The sequence below is a fragment of the Pygoscelis adeliae genome, unplaced genomic scaffold (assembly GCF_000699105.1).
Source record: "Pygoscelis adeliae isolate BGI_AS28 unplaced genomic scaffold, ASM69910v1 Scaffold291, whole genome shotgun sequence".
Taxonomy (NCBI): domain Eukaryota; kingdom Metazoa; phylum Chordata; class Aves; order Sphenisciformes; family Spheniscidae; genus Pygoscelis; species Pygoscelis adeliae.
Window position 1 is genome coordinate 213,625 of NW_008824063.1, and position 10,783 is coordinate 224,407.

General features: G+C 48.0%; 1 protein-coding gene across 3 annotated transcripts in view; it reads right to left on the reverse strand.

Moving 5' to 3' along the window:
* Positions 1-964: 964 nt before the first annotated feature.
* Positions 965-10,783, reverse strand: part of EPHB2 (EPH receptor B2) — a 91,202-nt gene continuing 81,383 nt past the window's right edge. For all 3 annotated transcript variants that reach the window (XM_009334111.1, XM_009334110.1, XM_009334112.1), the window contains exons 12-15: positions 8,897-9,046; positions 4,959-5,152; positions 4,104-4,259; positions 965-1,073 (exon numbers count right to left, since the gene is read on the reverse strand). In XM_009334111.1, coding sequence (XP_009332386.1) covers positions 965-1,073; positions 4,104-4,259; positions 4,959-5,152; positions 8,897-9,046 — 609 coding nt within the window. The remainder of the gene's footprint in view (positions 1,074-4,103; positions 4,260-4,958; positions 5,153-8,896; positions 9,047-10,783) is intronic.

Consider the following 10,783-nt stretch of genomic DNA (forward strand, 5'->3'; position numbering starts at 1 on the left):
AACAAGGTAAAAGGACAAATCTCCCAACAATGACAACCGAAAAATAAAGGTACACGTCAGCATTTGTAATCAAAAACTACTACATACTGTACTTGGGAAGTCTTCTGGGAAAAGATCATTGGCATCTAGTGAGGACATCACTAAAAGTCTTGTGCATATGATATGTATGAGACAATGATGCCATCGGAGGGTGGATGGACGGACCCTTAGGAAACTGCCACTCACAAAACTGTTCCATGACAAGAGAAAATAAGAGATGTAAAAAGGATTGGTTTTCCCCATCCCCACCCCCCAAGCGTTACAGATTCCTTCTCTTTTGTCGGAAACAGCCTCTTCTAGTCTCAGTTTATTTGTTTTAAAAAAAAAAGTCTTCAGCTTTTGAAGAAGTCCATCAATTTCTGAGATGCACTTGGTTCCACAGCACCAAAGAGCTTCAGCTCTCTCTCCACTTAGATTTGCTAACAGGGGCTTTCAGGAAGGACTGCTGGCTGCAGGACATTCCCAGAGCCACCATCCCACATGAGAAAGAGAAGTGCTTCTCGTGACCTTTCTTTGCATTCATCTTCTTGAAAAAGTCTCATTGCTCCAGAGGTGTCTGGACCCAGCTGCAGCAGCCTTGTGCAAGAGGAAATACATGAAGCTGCTCTTTTCTCTTCCTTTGGAGACTCCCATTGGTCGTGGAGCCCTTTTCAAGAATGCAATTGCTTTATTATTATTTAAAAATATTTCATAGGTTTTTTCCAAAATAGTTGTCTTTTTTTGTTCCCTTTTTCCATTGTTTAAATTCTAGAAGCTTTTGGAGACTTCTCATTATTGATGACAGGGCGTTTCTTCCTGTTGCCATGAACCTCGGAGCAGCTGCCTGTCTCTGGTCCATGCAGAACACTCAAGAACTGGAGCTCGGACATATGGGGGCAAAGGGGAGCAGGGCCTCAAGGAAGAGGAATAGGAGGACACGTAGCTATCAAACCTCCACAGACTGAATTTGGTTCATCTGTGCTCTCATCACCTGGATACTGTTCAGAATTTTCTTCTGGTGTCCTGCTAAAGTGACCCCAACTCGCAGAATGTCCCTTTGGGAGGAAAAGAAACAAACACTGCATAAATACCAGAAGACATCTTCTCACAGCAGAACAAGCCTGTATATGAGCATGGTGTGTAGGGGGCTGAAGTCTCCACAGATTTATTCCATAAACGCAACAAATGCATGCAAACCTGGTGAAACCTCTACTCTTTCTCTTTGACTCTTCCTGGCTTATCTTCCCAATCTTTGCGTTTGCTACCTACCTGCAGCACCCCCAGAGTACTGGAATCCTCAATAGAGAGTGTGAAACCAAATACCACAGGCTCTGCTCACTGCTTGTAAGTGAATTTGCCTTAGGTTTTCTACCCCTGCATTGTTTTGTTTCTTTCTTTGCATGTTTGGATTCTCTCTCTCATTTTGTGACACAGTAACCCATTTTTTCCATCCCTGGAGACTTATGAACAGAATTTGCTACGCCTTCATTGGTATGAATCTCACTCCCCCTGTGCAGATGATGGCTGTTCTTGCTACTTTTGCTTTGATCTGATGATGAGGCCATGAAGTGATAAACTTTTGCTAATTATCCTCTTTGCTAAATCACGACAATCTATTTTTTCCATCGCTTCTATTTTTTATAGATATTAGGCATCTGGGAAAAATAAAGGTCATGCCAAGAGCAGGAGTGTGACTGTGTGTTGGTCCTATCTGTAATCACTCCAGCTGAGTTTGCTACTCATCTCCCTCTTGGTGGATAAATCTCAGTCATGAATTCTTCTGATCAGGGAACAGATGCCATTCATGAGACGTGACCAATACCTGACTGTAAGGATTTTCAGTTGCCTTTTCTCCTTCCTTGAGTGTTGGGAACAGACTTTTAAGAGGAAGTGTGGCAAAACCCTTGCCTGTTTTAGAGTGGAAGTCAATGGGCAAAGAAAGGTAAACAGGAGCTCCAAGGAAAGGTGGAAAAAAAATCCTCTAGCACAAGTGGCACATGAGCCTGTATGTTTGCTTTAGAGTTTGCTTTAGACCTTGTCTTTTTGGTCAAACAAAAGGAGCATGAAAAAGGAAAGCTGGGCATGAGGCTATGCCACAGATTTACACATTCTGGCTGGTGGCAACTGATTGGGGACTACCATCGGAGCATACTTCAGCCCATGTCCTCTGAGATAGGTGTGAGAGTGAACATCCTAAGCCACAGCTTTGCTGCTGCCCAGAGAAAGCAATGGAAACCCGCTAGCACACTACACAACTCTGGCACCCAGGACGGTGTGCTTCACAGTGACTGTTTTTCTTACTGCAAGGGCTTTCCATTCCCTTCTCTGCCCCAGTCAGATGTGCTGAGTTAGGGAATTTTCCTCCTTGGACGGTTTGGCACTTTGACTTTTGCTTTTGTTCTGCTTGGGAACAAAACCCAAAGTTTTCACTATTGTCTGTAAACCAGAATAAGACTGTGGCCCCGCACAGCCCTCTGCTTCCTAAGCTTTCTGCTCTGGGCATAGAACCTTTGGTGGCCCAGGTGTCCCCACCTGCAGAGAAACCAGTGAGAAACCTTTCAAGTAGGTCAGTGTTGAAATCATGTGGATCTGGTGAACTGAAGCAGTCTTCAGTAAACATTTACACTTTGCTGGCTATCCAAATTTGAAGAAAACAGTGTCTCATGGCAATTCAGCTCCACTTATATGATTATCTACTTCTGCAAAGACCAGCGAATATTAGAAGGTGGTTTCAAGTAATGTTGCAGCATGATTTCCCACGGAAAAAGGACCTAGACTGTCCTTCTCTCTATTATTATGTCCAGCCACGCAGGTGAGAAATGTGGAAAGGAGGTTTGTCAAAACTGGTGGGGACATGAGCTGAGGATACTCTTGTGATTGTGAAGGCACTCTGAGAGGACTTGGAAGATATTGTGAGGGACATGGTAAGGAACTGGGAAAAGTGGCACTTTCAGGGACACTGAGCATGTCCATGAAAACCAGACTTCATTAGCTGGACTGCCTGCAGAACTGTTTGCTGTTACATATACTGCAAATAGCACAACCTAGGCAGGGTTGGGTTGTGGTGCAGGTGTGATGTCCCAGTTTGGTCAAAGTTCTTCTTCCCTATACTTCAGATTTTATGGACCCTCTTTCTGTTGTATGAACACAGCCTATAGTGTGCCAAAATCATCCCCAGGGCCTCGGGGTTGTACCACAGATGTACTGAAACAGTCAGAATTGCCATGTGAATTTCCTGGCAGCAAATAAGAACAAAAAGCCAGAAAAGGTCAAGTTGGGCTGTTCACGTGAACAGATTCTGATTCATTGGTAGATTTAATGTGTGGAATTAGGCACCAAATCCAAAAACCTTCCTGGTTACCAGGCACAGAGACATCATAGCACTTACAGATGGCTTTAATGCTTGGTGCTTTCTTAGGCAGGGTTTCTAAAGCTAACTGCAACCAACCACAAATCTTTCACCAGAGGCATCAAAGCCCCAGCTAGCCCCAAGGGATTTCAAAAACCACCACGAATGGATTTCAGCTGCCTGCCTTCTCTGAAGAACTTGCTAAGATTTTGCCACTGAGGGATGTTTTTAGTGGATGCAGGACAATACAGAACAAACTTGAAACCATCTGGACTTTCAGAGGCCTTTCTTAGGCAGAAATTTGTTTGCAGCGTGCTTATCTCCATCGCCAATAAGCCATACATCCAAGAGGACTGCAGAGTCTAAAAGTGCTCTCGAGTGGCTGGAGAATTGCCTGATGCTGGCCTGAAATCTCCATTTGTTCCATGTTGGGGTTTTGGAGACCCTTGGGGGGGGGGGTTGTTTTCACAGTGAGGACATGCAGCATGACAGCGTGGAAATGAATTCTGCAGATACGGAGCAACAGACAGACACACAGTCTGGAGACAAGACAGAGCCTGCAGAACAGAGTAGTTCTGCAGAAACTGAATAGACTACAAGTGGGTCCACAAAGCAACACATTCTAAAAAAGTAAAACTACATCATGTAAAAATAAAAACTAATTTAATAATGAACAATTGCTGTTAAACTTCTGACACTTTTCCTTGGCTTTGGGACTAGAAGCCTGGGCACTTACTCTACAGTCATCTGAGATACTACATCAAAGGTGGTGAAGCCAGCACTGGCAAAGCTCTCCTTGTACTGGCTCATCTTGATGGCATCCAGCCATTCATCCACAGTGTTGAAGCTGGTATAATCCGGGATTGTGCGGTCAAGTAGGGGGAGGTTCATCCTGAAACACAGAAATAGGGAATGAGCAGAACAACAGCAGCAAGCACATGTATTTCTGCACTCTCCATCAGCTGGAGGGACCTGAACCAGCATCATTCACAGTGCCTGCACCGTATTGTATTACGTACCACCCAGAAAACACTCTATTCAACTGAGGGAAGGATTGTGTACAGCATCAGAGAAGTCTTTCTGGATCAGTTTGTACAGGAGAGGTAGGAGCCATCAAAGATGATGGGATGCAGCTCTAAAATGCTGGCTGCACAAGGGTAGAAAGTACATCCTCATAATGGGGCCAGTGCTTCCCACAAGATGGTGTATCCCCACCCTGTCCAGGGAAACATCATACTGCTTGACGAGGCTTTATTTGCCTCCACTGCATGCACGATTGGACTACAAAAGCAACCATATCCATCCAGCAATCATGTGTACATGAAACCAAGATGCTCCTCTAACTGTGCAGAGTACACCGTCCAACTCAATGAGCTGTCTGTGTTCACCAGATCTAACCTGTCCAAGGAGAAGGACCAGAGTGACCTTGACATCTTTTAATGCCCTTCCTATAAAGGACCAAACAACACAGGCCAAACTGCCTCTAAAATAGCTAGCCTAGAGAGATGCAAGGATGGTGCCCACCAGGACACAAAGGACAGCAGATCTGCAAATAGGAGCCAAAGGACAAGAGGAAGACAAAGATACATACCCAGAGGAAAGAGGTGCCATGGCTTTCAGGCTGTTAGGATTTCGGATCATTTTATCTAAGGTGTTGACAATTTGCCCAAATTTGGGTCTGTGGTTTCGATCCTTCTGCCAACAGTCAAGCATTAGCTGGTGCAGGGCATTTGGACAATCCATAGGCGGTGGCAGCCGATAGTCCTGCTCGATAGCATTTATCACCTGCGAGAGGAGAAAAAGAGATCAATACAGTGGCAATAAAACCTATTTAATTCATAATGTTCCTTTTCATGGATCCCGAGGGTGAATGGCATGGCCAACCATACTGCAGCGAGGCTGCTCCACCTACACTTACTGCTGCCTATCATCTCAGTCACTGAATGTAGCAATGCACTACTCTCTAACTCCCAGCCCTCTGCATGTCATGTCGTCCTGTGAGGTGATGCCAGCCTTGCTGAGCCGACATGCAGCCTTGCTCACTACTTGTGATGAGCCATGCCCATCAGTCTCCTAATCTGGGGAAAGAGAGCATCCCCGCTACCTTGACAAGGATGTGTGAGCCTGCAGTCAGAGAGAAAGGGTCATGTTTTCGGACAGGTACACAGCACAACGTAACAGCTCACTGGGAGGAGAACATCCCCATCCAGTGAAGGGTCTGCTCATGAATTACAGACAGAGGAAGCTGCCCCTGTGTTTTCCTTCCTCCAGTGGTGCTTTCTACTCCTGCCAACAACCCAGCCCTTCCAGGTGACAGGGTCATGCCACGGGACAGGGCTGGGTGCGCTGAGCCAGCAGTAAGAGCTGGATCTCCCCACAGTCCTGTGCACATGCAAACTGAAACCCACGGGGGGAGGACCAAGACCTTGGTCAGCAGAGCCAGACACAGGAGAACTTTGCTACAGCATGCAGAGAAGGGTTGCAGCACACCTTGCCTAAGCCATGCTGCAGCTCTGTGGGCCAATGCAAGAAGGCTTTGGCTGCTGCCTGTTTGGTCTCTCCTTACTGCACCACACGACCTGGGAAAATGCCTGGTCTTGCAATGTTCAGTGGAAATAGCACATGCACAAGGGGGACCCCATCCCTCTGTCACTCTGCACCTGTAGCCCTCCATCCTCTCCTGTGTAATCAAGGAGGATGGAGCTGCACAGCTTCTTCCAGGGGCGTATGTTCCTCTGACAGAGGCATGTGACAGGCAGGCTTCTCCTACCTTCTTGGCCTTATGCATCTTATGGTCATACACAGAGCAGGGGCAATGAAAGGTGAGCAGAAGGAGCCATGGACACTAGAAACAGGCTTGTGCATGGCAACAAAAAACAGAAGTGAGGATAAAAAACAGAACTGAGGATACTGCAGTAATGGAAATCAGGAGTGGCATTTTGAAATGACCAACTCTCCACAGAGATGATAAAAAAGGGGAGGGAGATCGACAGAACCTCCTTCAGGGATCCAGAGGAAGGACCTTGATGTCTCTGGTTATTCTTGCCATGTGATCAAGGCTGCCATGGCTTTGTCCAGCCATGTCTTACATAATTCCAAGGACAGAAATCTGTCTGGTGGGCTACCCCAGGGCGATACCACCCTCTGGGGAAGGACTAGCTATACCCATACAGCAGCATGATGAATACACTATTGAGCAGGAAGGCCGCATAGAGAAAATTGAGGATAACTGCAGCTGGGATTGGGAAAGCATCAGGGAAGAATTGGCAGAGAGGTGACACTGGAGGTGCTGTGGCAGTAGAAGGCTGCTGCTCCAAGGGAGGGTCAGTGGCAGAGCCATGACAAGCAATCCAGAGTGTGAGGTGGGGCATCTGGCAGGGTTTAAGACGGACTGTGGCTTCAGGCAGAGAATGGACTGGGAGGGTGCTCCAGACACTGATATGTGTGGCCAAGGTGCTGGGCAGGCTGACCTGAGACAGATGGGGGCTGGCACTGCTGCTGCCAAAATGTGCCAGATGAAAAAAGTCCTCCCTCCCCTCTGCCCCCCTGCCTGGACATGACGGTGCCCCACTGGGCCTGTGAAGGTCTGACCTGAGGCACCGCTGGTGTGCTTTGTGCAGCTCTTGGCTCCTGTTCAGGGACTCTCCCAAGAGGTGCAAGCTGTCCCCTCTCCCAGCTCTCTGGATGGCAGATCTATCTGAGACAGAGGGGAGGGGAAGAATGGGGGGAGCAGGGCTGGGGAGGGTCGTCACACAAGCATCAAGCACTCGTCTCCGGCATGGCCCAAACAGTTTCCCGACAAGCCGCCCGCCTTGCTGCCAGCAGACGCATCCAATGCAGTGGCACAGGCTGCACACTCCGTCTCCTCTCCCCCCGCAGCCTCCCCAGGCGCTCACACCCCAGGGTCAGGAGGCTAATCTGCAGCGAATATCCATCACGCACTCATTCACAGGGAGGACCAGCTGCAATTAAGTGGTGACAGCTTCTGGGGCGCAATGTCCTGCGGCAGAAGGGGAAGAAGAGGCTGGGGACCGGCATCATGCAGCAGGCCGTGCCGAGGAGACGGGCACGGGCTCTGCCATCCCCGCCGGCTGAATCAATGCTGCTGCAGCACAGGGCTTGTGGCAGGATAAACCATTGAGGGAAGAGGTCCAGGGGAGGAGGGCAAGGGAGGGGGATGGCAGAGGGCTACGCATACTGAGGGATGCCGAGGCAGGGAGAAGGGCAGTCACACCTGGCTGCAGGAAATGCTTGAAACTGCAGGTGATAATGAAGCCTTAACGGGAAGGGAATTGTCCTTTCTGAGAAGTGTCTTGATTTGCCATCGGGGTGGGAGGAGCTGTGGGAGTCAGGTGAGAGCTTTGCTCTCACTCTCTCTCTGTTAAGGCAGGGTTTTTTCAGGACCCCACAGGATGATGGAGATGGAGGTGGCAGTCTGAAGGCTTCCAATGGACCGCCCAGAGGCAGCTCTGAAACAAGCTGGAAGCCAGGCAGATGCTGTAACATGCAGGTTTGCAAGACCCAGACTTGCAGCAGAGGGGAAGCAAGCCTTCTGCACGCCAAGGGTCTACCCAGGACCTTGGTGTTAGATCCTGAGGGTTCATGAGGCAAAGACTGCATGAAGAAGGACAGCTCTTCAGAGAGACAATGTTACAAGAGACCTTGTAATGGTCTGGACACACCAAATGGGTCTTCTGGACACACACATGCAGGTGTAGCACTCTGCATGGCACTCATTGCCACTGGACAGATGGGCTTTGACCACACAGGTCAAGAGAAACAGGGAGAACGGCATTGCTATGGTGAAGGTGCGGACTGTAGCCACAGGTCATCCTTGCATGGAGGCAAGGACTCACGGGAACTGCCTGGGTCCCAGGGAACAAGGAGTGCACATAACAGTTCCACCTGAATTAGAGAAGAGTCATAAAGTATTTAAAATTAAGCATGTTCTGAAATACCTTCTGGTTTTGGCTTCTAGTTGTGTACAAGTTGCTTGGCTTCTTACACATCACAGTCCAAGCTTGCCATAGGAGACTTAATGACCATCTAGTGGAAGATGTCCTTGACCATGGCAGAGGGGTTGGACTAGATGATCTTTAAAGGTCCCTTCCAACCCAAAGCATTCTATGAGTCTGTAACACTTTCACCAAATGCCTGTGGTCTCCTGCAGATGAAGATCTGCCTGCTGCTCCAGGAGCTCTCAGGTCAGTGGCAGCATTTTGTTTTCCACCTGCCTGCTCCCTTTCCTCCTGGGCATCTGTCTACCGCCGCTGAGGGTGCCCACATTAACCCTGTCCTACTGCAGTGGGTGTTGTACAATCCCTAACCTCTGCCACAGCAGCACAATGGGACCAGAACAAAAGCCAAAGTTATCCGCATTACTTCTTCCAAAGGTGGTGACCTTGGACACATCTCCCACAACAGAGAAGGCTCCAGACATGCCACAGGCTGGATCTAGCCGTAGCCATGCTTTGACCTTGCAATGCTCCCAATTTCAGTGTTTCTGCTCCTTGTTTCTTAACAACTCACATCTTGATTGGTCATATCCCAGTAAGGCCGCTCGCCATACGACATCACCTCCCACATGACTATTCCGTAGCTCCACACATCACTGGCCGATGTGAATTTTCGGTACTGAATCGCCTCAGGTGCTGTCCACCGTATTGGGATCTTCCCACCCTGCAGGAAAAAAAACAGAGAGGATGGTAACAGAAAGAGCAAGAGTAAGTGAAAAAGATGAGTGTCCAAAATATTTGCGTCCAATATGCTGGTAAAATCCTACAAGGAAGGGACCGCAGGACTATCCCTAACACTAGATCAGGGTGGCGGTGGCTTATGTAGCCAAGTCCAGGGAACCTTCAAGGATGATGATTCCTCCCATTTGTCTGGTGACCTGTCCCAGGGCTGCACCACCCTCTTGGGGAAGAAGCTTTTCCTGTTATTCACCTTGAACATCCCAAGCCACGGTTTTGTCTATTGCCCCTTATTATATCATCTGGTACCACTGCAAAGAGTTTGGCTCTGTCTTCTTGGTAACTGCCCTTCTAGTACTGCAGGTCACTTGTAGGTGTCCCCTCAACCTCCTCTTCATCATACTTAACAAGCCCAGCTCCTTTCACCTGCCTACTGCTATAGCAATCTTTGGCATGACAAAACACCTGTTGTGCTAGTAAGGTCTTCTATAGAAAAATGAATGGCTATGAATGTAGAAAAATCCAAATTGATCCCCTTTGAATCTCCTGACATCCTTTTGCTGTCACCTAGCTATTTCCAGAGCAGAATAAAAGGAATTAGAACACCATCCTTTCTACATCTGTTCACCCTTTGAAGTCAGTGATATATCATCCTCTTGAGCTAAAGTCCTCATGTGTCAGTCTGTTTGTTGATATATACATGATCCAGCAGTTTTTGATCCTGCCTGTTTCTGGAAACAGAGGCAGAGTGAACATCTTCTTTAGAATGGCATGCTTCATCACTGGTGGGAAATGGGATGGACTGGGTGGGCACTGGGGTCTTCTGTGATCCTGCTGGGCAACAGCAGCTCTGGAGAAATCAGAAGGACTCTCCACTCTCATAGAGGAGTTATGCACAGAAGTGCATAAGAGTGGCGTACGCAGCACGGTGCCACAGGGATTGCAATGCTCTGCTTAAGCCCTTGCAGCCTCCTGATTTTCCACCAGGGTCTTTGAACTTGAGCCATTCACAACTCAAGGGACCTTCTGAAGGGAAAATCTTCCCCTGTGCTGGAAAATAAGCAAAATTGTCTGCCTTTTGTGTCTGTGAGAAGATTAAGGAACATTATATTTTGTCACTGAATAACTACCATGCCTTATGAAGGGTCTCCTAGGACTTAATAGGACTCAGACCCTATACATGCTAGAATAATGAAAAAACCATAATGTTCCTTAATCTTCTCACAGACACAAACCTCAGACAAAATATTTTGTTTTTCACAAGAGGGAGAGACCAAGTATTCCATACCAAACATGATGTCCTCTCCACCAGGCATACTTTTAACAAAGCTCTTGACCAGCAGTGGATTTAAAAACTCGCTAAAAAAGAAGTCCTAAAGTAGAAATTAGAGACCGAGTATATTTGGAGGATCCTCATGAGAACTCACTTCAGTGAGACCTTCCACCTCTCTGGTGATCTGACCCAGAGCTTCACCACCCTTTTGGAGAAGGAGATTTTCCTAAGGTCCAGCATGAACCTCCCAAGCCATAGCTTGTGGCTGTTGCCCATCCATGGCCATGAGGTCTCTGGGATAATTATAATAAAAAACACTCATGCATCTTGGGACATTTGAGGATGGTGGGTTTTGAAGAGGAAGGCTTGCCAGTGTGACACCCATCTACAAGAAGGGCCGGAAGGAGGATCTGGGGAACTACAGGCCTGTCAGCCTGACCTCGGTGCCGG